The sequence below is a fragment of the Camelus ferus genome, chromosome 7 (assembly GCF_009834535.1).
Source record: "Camelus ferus isolate YT-003-E chromosome 7, BCGSAC_Cfer_1.0, whole genome shotgun sequence".
Lineage (NCBI taxonomy): Eukaryota > Metazoa > Chordata > Mammalia > Artiodactyla > Camelidae > Camelus > Camelus ferus.
In genome coordinates, this window is record NC_045702.1 from 18,220,568 (window position 1) to 18,239,628 (window position 19,061).

Below are 19,061 nucleotides of genomic sequence, written 5' to 3' on the forward strand. Positions count from 1 at the left end.
TCGTGTGATGCAAGTGTCTGAGTTTCATTCCAGGTTCTCTGTGGATGGTGTGCAGCTGATTTTTCAAGAGTATTTGCATAAAGCACTGATATAGATAATTCATGTGAAATCCAGTCTTTAACAATGGTTACTTTTTTATATGGTCAGAATCACTAATATATGTAGTCTCTTGTCAGTTCCATGTTTATTCCCTTCTTCTGTTCTTCCTCCCTTGCTCTTTCCCTCCCCTCCCCTCTTTTCTCTGATAAGCCTCACAAGCAAGCTGTGTGGTACAGTGAGGTGGGTACTTGAGACGCTGGATGCATAAGACCTGCTAGCCAATAAACATCGAGGGGTGCCCTGGTTAGAATCATACAATTTAAAAACTGGACAGAGACTTAGATATCATTTATTTCAGCCCACTGTGTTATAGATGAGAGATCGGGAAGTCATGTGAAGGACGGTATTTAACTGTATTAATACTGATTCTATTCTCAACCTCCATATAACATAAATTTTGTATTTCTGGTCTAGGGTAATCTGTAAATTTCTTGTTGCTCCTATCAGAATATAAGCATCATGAGAATGAGAATATTGTCTTACTCATGCTTTGCACTAAGCAGCCGTCCAATGACTGCCGACACATAAATCATGCTGAAAGTTCCCAGACCGTGGTCCTTTCTGTTTTATCTCTCTAGTGCTTGTTCTGTGTTTAACAACAACAACAACAACAAAAAAACCACTGGATGTGTCTCTGAAGGGGTGTCGCCAGTAGTTGATAGTGTTAGTCTTGCCATACATTGTGTGTGTGTGTGTATGTGTGTGTGTGTGTGTGTGTGTGTGTGTGTGTGTGTGTGTGTGTGTGTGTGTGTGTGAGTGTGAGTGTGTCAGATGCCTCCGCGGCACTTGGCGCCCTGCCCTTTCCCGGGTTTACCAGGGGCTGGGCGGGGACCAGGAGGGCCCTGAGATCTGAGAACTGCACCGTGCTGACCACTAGGAGGAGCTGCAGCCCTGCGGAACCCCGGAGGCTGGTAGAGGCGCGGAAGGACTGTGGGAAAGAGTGAAGGGGACAGTGGTTCTTAACCCGCGTGACTGGACAGTCGGCAGCCATTTCTGGTTGTCACAACGGGGTGGGGAGTCCTGCTGGCAGGTCGTGGATGAGACCAGGGATGCTGATAAACATCCTACAGCCGCACAACCAAGACTTGTCTGAGCTGTATGTCAATAGCGCCGAGGGTGAGAGATGCTAGGCTGGGCATATCCAGCGGTGAACTTTGTACCGCGAGGAAAGGCGACCTGCAGACAGTGCAAGGGCAAGAAAATCAGTCCCCGTAGATTTCCCTAACCTCGTGCTGTTGCTCTCCTCTGTAACCTCATTGCTCCCGTCACATAGTGACTCCTTACTCGGTTCTGTCCCGGCATGGCCCTGCCTTTGGGACAGAGAACACCACGGAGAGCTGGGCTGCAGTTTATTCCCCGTCCAGGACCCATCAACAGAGTTTGCTCCTGACTGACAGCAGTGCCTGCAGTTTACATGGTCCACGGCTGGTTCTCAGGGAGACCTCGGGGTCAATCTCTTGACCACACCTGAAATAACCAGGGGGCACTGAGTGTAATCAGACATTTAAGGGAGCCAAGATTTGAGTGGAATCGTCCTATATTCTTGTGAAGGAGAAGCAGAAGAAGGTCCAGAGAAGGGAAACCAGCCGGACTCTGAGAGGGGGACCTCAAATGGGGAGGATGAGGGAGGCGGCCAGATCCTGGGGCAGCTGCTGGAACAGAATGACAATCAGAGAAACATCCTTGAGGCAACATGCCAACTGCCCTCAAACTGTGCCTAGAAAACCCAAACTCCTTTGAAAGGGGTAGGAATTAAACTTTCTTTGAAAGGAGCAAGTACAGGACATGAAGGAGGAGGAGACTGGGTCACAGGAGACCTGAGGATGAGGCAATCATGCTGGGCTGTGAGATCACAGGCAGCACCTGTCACGGGCGTGAGCTCTGCAGCCTGGTCTTCTCACCACTGAGGACCAGAATCCTGGGCTGGTCGACCCTGACTCCACCATGGGCTCCAGGCTCCTCTGCTGTGTGGTCCTCTACTTCCTGGGAGCAGGTGAGTCCGGAGTCCAGGTGGCTGGATCCCTCTTTCAGTCCCTGAGTCTGTTCATCACAACTCCAGCAATAGGCTGCTTCCTGGCACTTGTCTGAATTCTGCTTCCTTCCTTCTCAGGCGCCTTGGACACAGGAGTTTTCCAGATGCCCAAATATCTCATCACACAGATGGGAAATAAAATGTCCCTAAAATGTGAACAGAAGCTGGGCTATGATAGTATGTACTGGTATAAGCAGGGCTCCAAGCAATTGCTGAAGATTATGTTTATCTACAATAATAAGGAACTCATTCTCAATGAAACAGTTCCAAGTCGTTTCTCACCAGAATCTACTGACAAAGCTCATTTAAACCTTCATGTCGACTCCCTGGAGCCAGACGACTCTGCCATGTATTTCTGTGCCAGCAGCTAGGACACAGCCCTGCAGAGTCACTGCCTCCCTGTGCACAAACCCCCTGACCTAGTCAGGAAGCTGTGGGACAACGTGTTCACCCAACCCGAGGCTCCGTTCACCCCTGTGAGTTTCAGTCTGCAGTACAGCCTGCCAGCACACCCGTTTATACACCCAGAAGTCTTACCAAATTCTCCTTGTCAGCTAGAGCAAGGGGTGCCATTAAATTCACCAAAATATTCAGGACTCCACAGACAAGAAAGGGCCCTGTCCCATGCCCTGAAGATCTTAACTGAGGGAAGAAGCCATTCCCTGCCTTTCCCTGTTGTGCATATGGGTACATATTGTACAGAACATTATGATTGAAAACACACTATTTGCTTAGTATTTGATCAGCAATAGCCCAAAGGAAGGTGTGGTGAAGACACAAGTTTCCAAGACCGAGAGGAAATTCAGATTATCGAGGAATTCACCATTTAATGGAAAAGTATTTGGAGAAGCATGAAAGTCCATGGCGACTTGTAAACTGGGAAGAAAGCGTGATGCAGAGGCACCCGCCGAGGTCGGCTTGTAGGCTGCAGACTTCCTCCCACCAACAAGGATGATGTGCCATTCTCCCCAATTCTTGCTGAGTGTCATCTTTGAAGCTTCCTGGAGAGCAGGCAGGAGCCAGATGATGGAGGATATTTTGAGGCATGGGAAGGACTTTGGCCACAAATCTCTAAGCAGTAGCTAGCCAGTGGTCCTGCCTTAAGTGAGATAACATGATCAAATTCTTATTTTGGTACAAGAACACTGGTAGCAGTGTGGATCAGAAGGGAGATGGATTCCAGGTGGAATGTACAATGAGAAGATGCCTTAAAATATTCTACATGAGTGATTGTGAAGGGGGTTAAGAGAGACATTGTGGATGATACGGAGGAGGGGCTCTGGATTATGGTATATTCTTCTAAAGAGCGTTAGGCTTTATTCTGGCAGGTCTGAATGGAGGATTTGCTGGGATCTATTTCGGTTTTGCCCATCCTCGTGGGAACCCTAGCTTGTGGTCATCATTCCTAGTGTTTGGCCCTTCCGGGGTCTCTGTGGGAATCACAGCACATTCATCGATGTCTCTCACTCTAGGTGGAGCTGAATGCCAGCGTCTTCCAGCTGAGTGTCTTCTGAAGTCTCTGCTCAGTTCTATAGCCTTCCAGAACCTTCTGGAGCCCCACTCTGTGCAGACACAACTTAGAAACTGACCAAGAAAATAAAAAGGGAATTTCCCTACATGTACCCTTGGGGGTCCTCTAACTCAAATCCCAGCTGTCTTGGAATCAGTTTTGTCTTTTCTATTTATTGTCAAGTAACATATACTATTACTATTTTAGATGGACAATGTTTGAGTTTGCTGACCTGTTTACCATTCCACTTCTTCACTATTCCTTCTTGCAATGCAGACTGTCCTTAAGTCATTTTCTGTCTTCAGTCACATCCCTAATTCAGATAACTGAAACTCAACTTTCATGCCATTCACTTCTTTGGGAAATGCTTATGTTGGCTAATGTTCTCAGGGCAACCAAGATTTTCATTCTCATGGTTCAAGGTTTTATTTTAAATTTCATTATGTTTTGTAATCCTTGGAATTTTTATTGGGAGGCAATAATGCAATACAATTTTATGTATTCATATTTTTGCTGTTTTTTTTTTTTGTGGATGGACCTGTGTCTTCTTGCTCCAGGGAACAGGGATCATAATAATGTTAATATTCTCAATGCTAGCCTTTTAAATAGGGTTAATTTTAGGTTCTTATCTAAGAATGGAATATCTTTGTAGCAGATTAAAGGTCCATCATATCTGCCACCTATTCAGGAGGAGAAGAGCCACCCCCCTTTGCTTAAATTCTAACCCATATACCCTTTCATTTTTTTTTGCTTTATGGGCCACATAGAAAATCTGATAAAATGTCTTACATTAGAAAAACACTAACATTTTCTTCCTGACCCAGCACATCCCTGGGTTATAAAACATTTCAATTACTGACTTTTGACTTAACGCGTGGGTAACTACCCTCCCTACTCTCAACATAGATTTATAAAGATTCTTTTTATTCCAACTTAGTAGTAAATATCTAATATAACAGTAAATAAAAGGTAAAAATTTTTCAGTAATTATAGGTCGTTTCATTTCCATGTTTATTCATGTCTTCAAATTTTCTAGAATGAAAACTCAATACTGGCATAACAGTATATTTTAAGAAAATAGATGATATTCCAATAACTAAGTGGACAAAAAGCACACGCAGTTTATAGGGCGACAGGAATGACTCATGACAGGTCATCCTCGCTCGTCCCGGATGGGAGAGCTATCTGCAGAACTGATGGGCTCGGTTCAGTTTCTAACACTCTAGAAATGCACAGGGCTTTGGGGATCGTTTCATTTCAGTTCCCGTGTTGTAATCGTTGAAGAAATATGCTATCATATTCATGAGGGGATTTAAATACTGAAATATTGAATCATGTCTTAAACTTCATACAAGACATATTGGATTCCCTAGCAGTTGTCTGTGACTGCCCTTAATCACCCCACCACAATAGGATTCCGTGGGCGATCATGCTGAAGCTTTATGCGTGCTCCCAGCTGTTGCTCAGTGAGTATCTGTTGGACCAATCAAGCTGGCCTCTAACCTCCACGTGATTTCAAGGTAGTATCTGCAGGGCTATGTTCTGTGCATTCCTAAGAATCCAGACATTGCCAAGTCTCTATTGAGTAAGAACTGAATGTTCTAGGTAAGCAGATGGATGATATTGTTGCCAACTATTTTTATTGTTTCAGGTGCTTCTTTCCTCTTTACAATTCCCTGGAGCTTCATATTCATCACAGCCGCTCCCAACCTGTGGAATGAGTGACCCAGGTCTGGGCTGCTGGTTCATGGGTAAGACCTGCGATCTGGGTAATGTGCACTTTGGCCACAAGGAGGCGCTGTGGCTCCACTGGAACCTCCGCGGCTGTGGTGGGGGGAGGGGCTGGGAGTGAGTAGCGGGTGAGGAGCGAAGCAGGGCACTGGGGCTCCTTCCGTGTATCAGTTGGGAGCATCAGTTGTAGACTTCCCAAAGATACTAAACTAAAATCATTTTCAAATTGATTTCCCTTTGTCTTGCACCGGATGTCTTGTGTTGTTTTCACAAGCAACTTGTTTGCTTTAAGCCCAGGCAAGCCCTGTACCTTCAAAACGGGGCAAAGGATGGCTTATCCCTTATCTCCGCGTCCTTCCCAGTGTCTGGCTCCTGGCTGGCATCATGGTCCTGCCTTTGTAATGATGGGCACTGGTCCAGAACGGGACCGCAACATTCCAGTTTTCCTCCCACCCCCACCGCCACCCCCACCCCCTCTTGCAAAGGGACTCCAGCAAGCTTAGACACTGGGGGAAATGAAGTTTTGAGTGATGTCCTGCCTGACTGAGCAGGGGAGGAAGGAGATCTCTTGAAGGGGGTATAGTCTGTCACTGAGAGGGGGACTTGGAAGGGAAGGGGAGAGAGGGAAAATCTGTATAATGAGGAGGGCAGCTAATAGCAGAAGAGCAACCATCAGAGGAATATCCCAGCCCAGTGGGTTCAAATCCACCTTGTACCAGGCGTAAAAAGGGGGAGGAAGAAACATCCCCTGGGGCTGGGAAACTGTCAGGGACAGTGACATCACGGAAAACCACCAACCAAGGCCTAGGAGACCAGAGGGGGTGGAGTTGGGGGGCAGGGCTGCCTTGGAGCATCTAAAGGGAGGTAGGGCTCCCTGCTCCCTCTTGTGGGGGTGCTCCTGAGTCTGTGGGTGCTGCCAAGACTGTGACATCATAGGGTCTCCTTCCTTCGGCTACTAAGGACTAGATGCCCCACTGGGAGAGGCCTCAGCCTGGCCTGGACCCTGCCATGCACAGCAGGCTCTTCTGCTGGGTGATCTTTGGTCTCCTGGGAGTGGGTGAGTCCCGGGAGTGTGTGGGACATTCCCATCCCATCCCCTTTATCTAGGACCAGTTCCAAAGTTTTACCTCATTCTCCTTCTGGCCTCTGTCCCCTCCCACAGGACACACAGAACTTGGAGTCAGCCAGAGCCCTCGCCACTATGTCACAGCGATGGGACAGAATGTGACTCTGAGGTGTGACCCCATTCCTGGTCATTTGTACCTCTCTTGGTATCGACAGACCCCAGGAAAGGGGATGGAGTTTCTGCTTTCCTTCTATAACAAAGCGCCTTCAGAGAAGGCAGATTTTTTGAAGGATCACTTCTCAGCTGAGATGCCTAATGGCTTGTACCTCACTCTGAAGATCCAGCCTGTGCAGCCGGGTGACTCAGCCATGATCCTCTGTGCCAGCAGTGTAACCACAGCCTTGCAGAGACACTTCCTGACCTTCCACAAACTCTGCAGCTTCTCTGTGCTCCCCAGGCTCTCAGCAGCCCTGCCCTGCCTACGGGGGGGAGGGTGGGTGCTGGTGCAGGGGCAAGGGGGTGGGCTGGGCTACAGCTGCTTCCCAGTAGCAGAGGTCAAAATGAACTTTAATTTGCAGAGGAGGAAATATTGCACAGGCTATCTGGGGCTGTGGTATTCGGGAAAGGTCTTCAGGCACCACAGAATGTGACTGTGGGTCCCAGTGATGGGACAATGTGTCCAATGAGAGACCCAGGGAACCTACAGAGAAACCTCTGTATTCTCTTTGGGTCTCTGTTTTTGTTATTTCCTATTTAGTAAAACATGCCTCATCTTTGAGTGGAGACTGGCTTACCTGAGAAGAGAGGAGAGGAGGGGAGGGGAGGAACTTACATGAAGATACCCAGGAGACTTAACTGGGAACTTTCCAGAAGGGGAAGGAGCTGAATACCAGAGCCCGAGGACGGGTGGAAGAGGAATGTTCTGGGACAGTAGACAGCAGAGGCAGAAGCCCCTGGGGACCCTGCCAGCCAGGACAGGGAGGTTCTTCGGGGAACAATTGTTGCCTTCTTGAATGTGATCTTGTTACTGGGAGGAGGGAAATAAGAATTACCTCGGTTCTTAGTCGCCCGAAAAAAAAGAATTTTTAACGAGAGACAAAGTGTGATATAAACAAGATTTTATTAGTAAAGTAAAAAGGCAGTGAAATATAGTGCACCCCCGAGGACTGGGCGCGGGTCAGTCCAAGAGAGGAAAAGTGGGGCCGCGCCTTGGTTTTCCCTGCTTTTGTATCCTGGCTTAAGGGCGGTGCGTGATTGATTGATTCATGGCTCAGGTTGTTTGAGCGCTCGGGCTGACTGACAGCTCAGGTTCCTTGTGCTCAGGCACGCCATCCCGTTTTGGGCAGGTTCTTACCCGTGAAGCACACAGAGAAACCCACGTGGAGGGGCTCAAACCGCAATGTTAATTACGTTATAATGAGCATTGGGTCCGGTTAAGCCGGGTCCTTCTCTCTACTGCGCGGATGCAGCGTTGGATCCTAGCTGGCTTCTTTGCTGGCCCTCATTTACAGTTTTTGGAGTCCCTTACCCTGAGTGCAGGCATACTGTTACTTTCTAGGTTGCTCCTTTCCCCTTCCTCTCTCCCTGCCCAGTGCTCATGTCTATCTAACTGCCTAACAATCTCATGCTCTTGGGCCAGGCCACCGAGAAGGTCACCACAGCAGGACAGAATGAGCAAGAGCGAATGCCCAGAGGATCCCGCGGCATCAACCAGCACGAACTGCTCACTGTCAGCTTGATGTGTGAAAACAGGGTTGACTTCCAGAGGCTGAGACCTGAGGGTTGGCTGGAGGGCTGATGTAGGGAGATACGGGGTTTCCTACTAAAAGGCAGATGGATTTCAAGTATTCAAATAGAAAAGTAAGTTGGTATTGGTGTTCTAGTTAGATGAGTGTATCATTATAAGTTACACACCTTTCCTCCCTCCCTCCCTCTCTCCCCTTTTCTTTCTTTATTTCTTTTTCTCTCTCTCTCTCTCTCCTTCCTTCCTTCCTTCCTTCTCTGTCTCTCTCTTTCTTTCTTTCCTTCTTCAGAAGATACCCCACCCCAAGATATGCAAAGTAGGGTTAGTGCACCACAGGGACCCCGTGCGGCTCAGAGGAAGAGTCAGTCACAGGGCCATATATGGTAAGTCAACCTCCCTGAGTCAGGTAACCCTCCTTCATGTTATGGAATCGCCAGTTCCTCTAGAAAAGGTTTGCTGGAGCTACTAAGACAAAAACACCATAGAGAGAACATGCAAAATTAGGGGGAAACGTATATCTCATCTTTTTTAGGGTGACCATATGATTTATCATCCACTGTGGGGAGTGAAAATGGTGCTGTTAAGATAATTGCACTTGGACAACGAAGTGAGACCGATGTTTACCCCACCTGCGGCCAATCCCGGGGACTCGTCACAGCGTCCCGAGCAGGAAGAGGCGTCAGGCTTGGGAAGACAGCTGTGGGGAATGAGAGAAATGTCTGCTGAGAGTGGTAGCCGTGGTGGCCCCTGAAGTTTTGCTGGCGAATCTGTCTCCCTGACAGATGGCCCTGAGCAAAGGGGCACCGTACCTTCTCCCTTGAGGAACCGCTAAGGACTGAGCCCACCAGCAGAGCCCTGCACCAGTGGTTACGCACAGAGAGAACAGGGAACTGGGGATGGCATTTTGTGGCCAGTCCCCCACCTTCTCCCCCAAATCCTGACCCCTGGAAGCAGCAGACAGGGCCAATTTTCCAGGCCTCTGGGAAGAAACGCAAGTCCCTGAGGCATCCTGGCAGCTGGTGACACACACAAAATCAACTCCTGCTGGGTTCAGCCTAAGGCGCAAGGTGAGTCACAGTCAATCAACCACCCTGGGGCTCCTTGGGAACAGATGGGAAGCCAAGCCCTCCGGCAAGGCTGGTCTTTCTGGTAGATTGAATCTAAAAAGTGCCAGGTGTTCCTAAAAGCAGAGGAATATACTTTCCTTAGTGTGATTTAGAGCGGTTGCTTGTATTTCTATGATTTTGTGTAGAAACTTATCTATCGACAGAAACTCCGTAAGACACATCAACTGCTATTATGAGAGGCGTTAATGAGTTATGTGTGGACAAAATTCATACAAAGTATTCAGTTATAGAACATTTCCGTCTGGGCTTGAGATAGTTTTACCTGGTTTATATCCATGGAGATTCACTCAGGGTGAAATTTTCCTCCACTGGTGGCATCTTAGAAGAGGCACTGGTCACTTTTAGCTCATGGGCACATCAACTAGTCATTGAGGACGTTAATGCTTTGCCCATCAGTGTCACGTGCAGCTGGATCAGGGATCTCTTCTCCGTGGTGTTTGATGGGCTTGTTTGCCTTTGGACTTTGAAAGTCAAGAAATAGACTTCAATAGAATGTCTGTATTCACTCTATACAATGTACTATTTGCAATTTAATAACAAATGTAAATATGTAAAGAAAGCTGGATGGAAAGTAAATTGAGTCAGAGGTAGCAAATACGAGATAAGTTGCTGGAATTGAGTCCTTCTCAGATTCTGTTTTCCCAAATCTCTCTGTTTATTTTGTTATCCTCCGTTAATCCAGACTGGACTTTCCTTCTTAGCATACTAAGTGCAGAGGGTTAGAATATTTTGTCTCCTACTTGGGCATCAGAGAAAAACCGAAGAAATATAATCATTTACCTACACACATGTTTACTCACAGATGGGAGAGTGGGCGGTCTATTATTATCGATGAACTACAGCAAAAAGAGAATTTCCAAAAGAGAGAGGCTAGAAGAGAAAGGAAGAAATTCTCCGGCGGTATGGGGACAGTGAGCATTGTTTTCTTTGTTCTGGGATAAACTGATTGACAGGAACCGCACAAAGAAGCCTGTCTGGTCTGCCTTGAGCAAGCTGTCTGGGGTTATCAAAGGAAAAACAACTTCAGTTCGTTATTAATCATCCCCAAAACCCTTGGGAGTCCACCTGCAGGAGGAGAGAGCCTGCCTCTGTGTTCTCCACCACTGTCCTTTTTCAACAATTCCACCTAACCCTGGCAAGATTTGTACCACTTTCTTCATTGGAATGTTCTCAAAGTCAAAATATTTCCTCCATGATCACTATTTTTTTCTCTTAAAATACAAAATCCCAAATCATCTAGGGCTGGGTTTGTGTGTGTGTGTTTCTAGGAAAACAAAGCAAAATAAAACCAGTGCAAAAGGCAAATAAATAGTCAGGTTTCTAATTTAAACACATCCCATGACTTACATACACCAGGGCAAAGACAAAATCTTGGTTATCACCCACAGGCCACATGGGGGCACTGTGGAACCGCCAGACTCCAAAAGTGTCTGGGGCAGAGTCAGCAGACAGAGCTAGCAGCCTGGGACCAGAAGGGTCAAAAAACAGCTTTGTTTGGAGCCTTTATCCTCTGGAAGGCTTAATAGCGTAGACACTAATTTGAAGGTGTGCTGTCCCAGCTGGGAGCCGTGAACTTCAACCAGGCAGTGATTAGGGAGTCTCTGAGATTGCCAGGGAAAGTAAAGGATGTGCAGCTGGGAGGGGCCGGGGACAGGTAGAGGAACACCTGCCACAAAGAAAAAGCGAAGGAGCCGTGGGAAAGGCATGTGGCCAAAACCCAGCCTCGCCTAGACCAGCCCAGTCCAGCCCCATATGTCACATAAAGGGTTTTGCAGGACAAAGCAGGGTTCCTGAATCAGCTGAGCTGGAGACCTGGAAAGGGAAGCCAGGCTCACGGGAACCAGCAGAGTCAGTGACATGAGTACAGTGACGTCACTGCCTAACCTCCAATCAAAGAAGGGCTGCCCAGAGCAGCCAGCTCTCGGAGAACCAGAACTCTGAGCCGGGAGACACCTGCCCAGTTCTGCCCCTCCCTGCCATGGGCTCCTGCCTCCTCTGCTGTGTGGTTCTTTGTCTCCTGGGAGCAGGTACGTCCTGGGTACAGGCAAGGCATCTCTGTTCTCAGCCTGACAGTGCCTGAATCTAAGGCACCATCGGGCTGTCTCCTACCTTCTTTCTCCAGCCCCCATCTCCTTCCCTCACAGGCCCAGTGGATTCTGGAGTCACCCAAACACCGAGACACCTGATTAAAGCAAGAGGACAGCAGGTGACCCTGAGCTGCTCCCCTATCTCTGGGCACACCAGTGTATCTTGGTACCAACAGGCCCCGAGTGAAGGTCCTCAGTTCCTCTTTGAGTTTTATGAAAAAATGCAAAGAGCCAAAGGAAACTTCCCAGATCGATTTTCAGGTCAGCAGTTTGACAACTATAGCTCTGAGCTGATCGTGAACTTCCTGGAGGTGATGGACTCGGCCCTGTATTTCTGTGCCAGCAGCTTGGCACAGCCCTGCCGAGTCATCGGCACTCTGTGCACAAACCTCCCTGTCCCGGAAGCTGACGGATCTGAGACAGCCTAGGGACCACAGTGGGGGAAAAAAAGATTTGGGGCCCTGGAAAGCAGGACTCTTCTGCCCACGCGGGCAGGGACAACAGAGGACAGAGATCTGTTCCGAGGATGGTGCTCCGTCAGCAGCATCACTCCAACACCACCTGCCTTGCCTGCCCCCAGGGGAGAGGAAGAGCTTGTAATGTGATAGCTCGGAGGCCTCTTTTTGGGGAGAGAGTTCATTTGGACATCAAAATCCCCTGATAAATATGGCGTTCTAAAAGATAATCACAGGGATTTGCTTTATATAATATAAGGAGAAGAAATTGAGATTTGGGGGACAGGCTAGGACAGAGAATATGATTAAAGATGGTTGTGAATATAGAGCCACAAGATTATTTTTTAAACTCTATTTGTAACACCATCTCTTTCCTCTTCCCTCCCAAGTCTTCAGTCACCAGGAAACATTAAGCAAGGCCATCTAACAACTGGTATCACCTGGAGGCAGGTCTCAGGTGCGATCACCACACAGCTGATGTGGTGACGGTGTGAGAAACCTCGAGCTGATTCTGACTTTCTCTTTCTTACCTCTCACCCCAATCCTGCCTCCTCAGGGCCCCGTCCCGTGCCTCCCAGGCACAGAGAAGGGCGTGCCTCCCCTGATGCTAAACAGACACAGGCTTCCAAGATCAATGCTGCTTCCCTGGAATGGCTTTTTACCACTTCCCCACCCAGATTCCGTTACCTTCAGAGCATCACTTCTTGGCCGTCTGAGGATGCACCTTCCTCTGGGACCGAACGTGTCTTTGCAAAACTCCCTGAAGCACGGATGGCTTTTAAACCCGCTGCATCTGCTCTTGCCCTGTCCATGGCCTAGGGGTCCCCTCTCCTCCCCAGATATAATCAGGTACTGTCCACCTTTCAAGGACCGGCTCAGACGTGTCTTCTTCTTCTTACCCTGACATTCCACAGAGCTATACCACTGGTTAGTCTGCGCTGGCTGCCACTGCAAAACACTGCAGACTGAGTGGCTGGAACAACAAGCATTTGTTTTCTCACAGTTCCGGAGCCTAGAAGCCCAGGATCAAGGCGCTGGTGTCGGTCTGGCGAGAGCTCTACTCCTGCTGTGTAGACAGCCGCCTTCTCCCGGTGTCCTCGCGTGGCCTCTCTGTGCTTTCAAGGGGAAGGAGGAAGAGCTCTCTGGTGTCTACAATTGCCTTGCTCTCTTTACTTTCACAGAAAAAGCCAAGAATATAAGTATATAACTGATACTCCTTGGCACTTATGAAGTGAATAAATTAATTCCCACTTACACAGAGCCAGGAAATATCATTAATCACCATTTTCCTTCTCAGGGATGTCCTCTCACCTGAAATGAAGTGGATAGCCATTGTGATTGGCCCTGGTTTCTGTCCACCTGCTGCAGCATTCTGAGCAATTGTGTTTTCGCGGCCAGGATTGATAACCACTGTATCAAGAAACTGAATTGAATCTAGAGTTGAAACATGCTCTGGTTCTTTGGGAACAGAGAAAACGATGCTACTGTGATATTTATCCAGTCTCATAATCCTGTAAAGAAGTTTCCTTCGCCAGCCACACCCACCCCTTTAGAGCTATCTTTTACCATCATCAAGGATGCTTCTCAGAAATGAACCTGCAAAACTGACGAAGGAAAATTGCTGGGCTTGGTAATAAAACGTTGACCTTGCCAATCAAAGGATAATTGTGTGTGTGTGTGAGGGGCTGTGTGTGGTGTGCGTACAGGCCTGCATGTGTGTTTTCTTGGGTAGAGACACAACATGGGAACAGTTTCTCTCTGGTTCACCAAGGAGAACTCATAGGTACTTCTGAGTGATGTTAGAGAACCCAGACCAGCTAGATCTACCTTAACTATCGCTGCCAGGGCTGCTTATTTCAAGATTATGTAAGTTCAGAAGTAAATAGGTGAAACATATAAACTCTCTTTGTAAAACACAGTGTAAAATCTGGTAATAATTACTTTATATATAGAATCTGGAGATCTGTGGACCTGACTAATCAGGAGGAGTTACGGAATACCGCAATTCCAGGCGGAACCTCTTGTGATCATCAGTGTTTCTCTGATGGTCTGTATCATTCCGGCTTGTCTCTTTCATCTTGGCACATTACCATGATTGCAATGGTGCTACAGTGATTTCCTTCTTGACTGAAATGTTGCATCCTACGATCTTTCGCCTCTACAGGCAGAGAGTGTATTTGAAGATCAACCCTGAGTCAACCAGGCTGGGAAGGCAGTAGAACAGGTTGTGTGTGTGTCTGTGTGGCTCTGTGGCTCTGTGGCTGTGTGGAGGGGGCAGCAGGTGGTGAATTTTTACTCTTGATTTAGACAGAAGATGCAAATCCACGAGACTGAGGACCATGGGCCACTTGGAGGCACTGTGGGACCACAGAACTCAGGGTGCCCTGGGAGGGGCTGAGAGAGGGACCCAGGAGAGGGCGGCTTAAGGGAACCATGGCTTCATGCCTACATGGGGGAGCCAGTGTGAGTTCACTGAGTGGGTCCCAGGACACGTGGAGCTGGCACAGACTCCTTGCTACCCAGGGAAGTGAGGACGTGCCTCGAACCTCAGCGTGCACCCGGGAGGCGGTCTCCCTGAGCCTGCACAGGAAGTGGAGGGTGAAGGGGCTGGGGCAGCAAGGGTGGGGTGAATAGCATCAGGCAGGGGCCGGCAGAGGAGAACAAGGTATGTTGTGGGCATATGGGGACATGGGGTCGATGCTCACACCCACCCTTTGCTGAGGGGCTGTGTAGCACAGGGAATGGCATAGAAAAGTGGCCCTGGGTCCTGCCAAGGGGTCCAGTGGACTGGGAGGCAGCCTGCAGAGAGTAACGTCAGAGCAGTGACGTCATAGGCACATGCTCCTATCAGGGAAAGAGGAGGTTCAGAACTTTCCATCACTCTCCCAGGAGACCTGCCCCGAGCTAGGACTTGTCTTGGGTTCCCGATGCTGCCATGGGCTCCAGGCTCCTCTGCTGGGTGGCTCTTTGCCTCCTGGGAGCAGGTGAGTCCTGGGCACAGTGTGAAAGCTTCTGATATGCCTTTATCATCTCTGAAATACAAGCCTTCTGATGCCCGCGGCCGCAGGAGGTGTCCCTCTGTGCTCTGCTCTCAGCTTCTCTCTGTCTCCTCTCCCACAGGCCAGGTGGATTCTGAAGTCACTCAGACCCCAAAATACCTGATCAAACCAAGAAAACAGCAAGTGACACTGAGATGTTCCCCTGTCTCTGGACACCTCTCCGTGTACTGGTACCAACAGGCCCTGGGCCAGGGCCCCCAGTTCCTCATTCAGTATTACAGACAGAAAGAGACAGAAAGAGGAAACATCTCACGTCGATTCTCAGGTCAACAGTTCGATAACTCTAGCTCTGAGCTGAATGTGAGCTCCTTGGAGCTGACGGACTCGGCCCTGTATCTCTGCGCCAGCAGCCGTGACACAGCCCTGCGTGAACGACGGCCTCTTGTACAAAAACATCCCACCCCAGCTCAGGAAGTGGCCGCGAAGGCGCTGGCTGCCCGCCAGCCGGGCCCAGGCCTTGGTAAAGCAGACAGCCTTTACTGAACATTCTTTAGGATATGTTTTAATGCTCACAGAAATCACGCAAGGTAAGTATTATTTCACCTATTTATCTGGGAGAAGTAAGTCGCCCAGATGCCCTATTTCATAACTGTCATAGCAGGGTCTCAGACCCAAGTCCGTCCTCAACACCTGTGGTCCCCTTCCACCACCATAGCAGTGTCCCTCCATAGAACAAATACACATACACATGTTTGCTTTAAAGGAACTGACTCACATAGTTGTTAATGCTAATAAATCCAAAATCTGCAAGCTGGGCTGATGGTACTAGAGACCCAGGGAGAGCTGATGTTTAAGTTCAAAGGCTGTTAAGCAGGAAGAGCCGATGTTCCAGGTTGAAGGCCATCAGCTAGATTCTCTCTAACCTGAGGGAGAATCTGTCTTTTAGTTCTATTCATGTCTTCACCTGATTGGTTGAGGCCCACCTACATCATGAAAGGCAATTTGCTTTACTCATTAAAATGTTAATCTGATCTAGTGTTAAAGTCTACCTATTTAAATGTTCATCTCTTCCAAAAATACCTCCCAGGAACACAGAGGATAACGTTTAACCAGATACCTGTGACCCAGTCAAGATGACACATTAAATTAGCCATCACACTATCTTCCGGGGTTGTATAAAAATTTAGTAAGCTTGGCGTTCCTGGCACATAGTAGGAATCTGGATTTCTTGACTCCCATTGTTAACCTCTGACAACCTCTCCACCGTTTCCTGGGTGTAAAGGTAGACATGGACACATCTTCCTTACAAGCCCTGTAGGTGAGGACTTCTGTTTCTGAAGTCACAGAAATGAACATATTTATGCCTGATGACACATGAAATTAACCAGAGCCCATAACATACATCCCTCCTCAGGCATTTTTAAAGCAACTTTATTGACATGTGAATTATGTATAGCTAACCCTTGAACAATGTAGAGGTCAGGGGTGTTGAGCCATCCCCGAACCCCACATTCAAAAATTCATGGATAACTTCATATTTAACCTCTATATCTGCCATCCCAATTCTGCAGATTCAACTGACTGTGGATTGTGTAGTAGTATAGTATGTATTTATTTTAAAAATCCTCTATAAGTGGACCTGCACAGCTCAAACCAGAGTTGTTCAAGAGTCAACCATATAGACCATAAACATTACACACTGTAACTGACAGATCAATGGTTTTGAGCAACATATATGTATATACCCATGTAACAGCCACCCCATTAAGATATAGAGCTTTTCCTTCATGCCCCTTTGCAATGTCTCTCTCCATCCCTGATAACCAAAGATATGATTTCTGTTGCTATAGATTCATTTCGCTCAGACATCTTTTTAGCAGAAATTTAAAGTCTCCATCTATTAAAACAATTCCTCTTTAGCCCACAGCTAAATATTTAAGAGAATAAAGTGCTCCTGGAAAGTGTTATTGCTAAAGGAGTGTTGGAAGCCTCGCGAGACAGCACATCCACTGTCAGGGATAATGCTGTCTGAAGACGGATGGGCTGATAAGTGGCCATCTAAAGGTCTTGCCAGCTGGTAGTTGTTTTTGTAAGATTTATTTAGTTACTTTCATCAATTTCTTTTCTCGTGCACCCATTCGGTGAAACTGTATTATAATGCTATTTTGACAAAAAGTCATCATTTCCCAGGAAATTACTTTTGAGATCCCATGAGACACACACATATCTGGGCTTCAGTCTTCCCACGCTGTGTACTGGGGCTGAGCAGACCACGGGCAGTAGCGACTCTGGTGGGAGATCAGAAAGGTTCCTTTTACTCTGACCCCAGTTATCCAAGCCACAAGCCTTGAGCTGGAAACCATCCCCCACCCCTTTCTGTTCTGGTCTTTCCTGGGCCTCAGTCCCCCATGTTGTGTGTCCTTCAGTTTCCTGGACAAAAGAAGTCCCCAGCACGGACATGGAATCCCTCGCAGGGCTTGCCAGTTCCCAGTTCAAGGCTCATTGTCATGGTTACAACATCTGGCTCCTCCTTTAGTTCTGACTTTAGCTTCTATGTCCTTCCCTTCCAGGCCCCAGGGATGTCGAGTCACGCAGACCCCAGACGTGTGGTTGTGCTAAAGGGAAACCAGCACGTGGGGAGGTAATTACAGGTCCCAAATCACGCACTCAGCGACCTCACCTGCAGGGCCCATGGTTCACATATTATTGAGAACTTGAAGATCCCACAGCAGAGCCTTGCGGCAAGTACGGGGTCGTTCTAAGCGTGGGGTTGTGGGCGACAAGGTAGAGTTCTGGGGCTGCTCTGTTGTATTTGTTAACCAGTCAATGGCAGCCACTCTTCACCAGGACGCTTTCCCCAGGGAATGGATGTCTCAAATAAAAACAGAGCATTTTTCATTTACCCTGGCGTCTGCTGCCGCTCCCCAAGTCCCTCCACATCTGCACTCCTTTGTGTTAATATGTCATCTGCGGTGCTGGGCAACCGTCTTCTCCCCACAAAGAAGGTGAGTCTGAGGCGTGAGGTGGTGCTGGCCACTGCTGCCCCCACCCCCGACACGGAAGCCAGGGCTCCAGAAAATATGCAGGAACTCCCCCTACTTTGCCAGGTGCCCCGTCTTCAGTTGAACTGATAACAAATTAGAGGAAAACGATTCTTCAAATGTTGATGAGCTCGCCCCTGAGGTTGGGGAACCAGATACCAGATTCTTTGCAGGTGGATTGTGGTCAAATTAGACAAAATAGAAACAAAAACTTGGAGAATTTGGGATGTGTGAGTCCTAACGGGCAGTGGGAAGCCATAAAGATTTTGATTCAAAACTAGAAATATGTCGATAAATACAACTCACAGACATATTAATGAAGAGTTGTCTCTGGAGTAAAATATACATAGAATCACAGACTGTTTTACAAAAGGGTTAAAACAGCATATAAGACAGCATTCAGATGAAGGTGTTCCTCCCATTCTAAGCTGTTCATTCCACTGTACATTCATTTTTTTTAAATTGAAGTGTAATTGATTTACAGTGTTGTGTTAGTTTCTGGTGTTCTGCAGAGTGATGCAGTTACACATATATAAACATTCCTTTTCATATTCTTTTTTATTATAGGCTATTATAAGGTATTGAATATAGTTCCCTGTGCTATCTGGTAGGACCTGGTTATTTATCTATTTTATACAGAATAATAACTGCACGTACATTCATTTCTGATTTGAGCCTCTGGGGGAAGGGGCGTGGCCCCCTGTGGGCAGGCTGGCTCTGGGGCCCCGGCAGGGAGAGTGACATCTCAGAATGACTCCCTGGGGAGCCCCGCTCCCCTCTCACCAGCACCCAGACCCAGAAGACCCCTCCGCCTGCCCTGCCCCCGCCATGTGCACCTGCCTCCTGTGCTGTGTGGCCTTTTGTCTCCTGCAGGCAGGTGAGTCCCAGGGAAGGGTCCCTTTTGGGGTCCCGGCACTAAGCCTTCCTGCTGTGGCCACAGATTCAACTTCACCTCCTCCGCAGGTCCGGTGAATGCAGGTGTCATTCAGACCCCAAAATTCCAGGTCCTGAAGATGGGACAGGGTGTGACACTGAAATGTGCCCAGGATCTGAAACACAACTACATGTACTGGTACCGACAAGACCCGGGACACGGGCTGAGGCTGATTCATTACTCAGCTGGCAGTGGGACCACCGACAAAGGAGACATCCCGGACGGATACAGTGTCT

General features: G+C 48.1%; 4 gene segments (V, D, J or C); all 4 read left to right on the forward strand.

The window, feature by feature from the left end:
• The window catches only part of LOC106729699, a 387,064-nt gene that overhangs the window by 64,838 nt on the left and 303,165 nt on the right, over positions 1–19,061 (forward strand).
• On the forward strand, positions 1,825–2,635 carry LOC102506746. The segment is given in 2 exon segments: positions 1,825–2,092; positions 2,210–2,635. Coding segments are annotated over 2 exon segments (342 nt in total).
• On the forward strand, positions 11,120–11,886 carry LOC116664832. The segment is given in 2 exon segments: positions 11,120–11,336; positions 11,454–11,886. Coding segments are annotated over 2 exon segments (420 nt in total).
• Positions 14,574–17,585, forward strand: LOC102515595. The segment is given in 3 exon segments: positions 14,574–14,835; positions 14,972–15,437; positions 17,421–17,585. Coding segments are annotated over 2 exon segments (471 nt in total).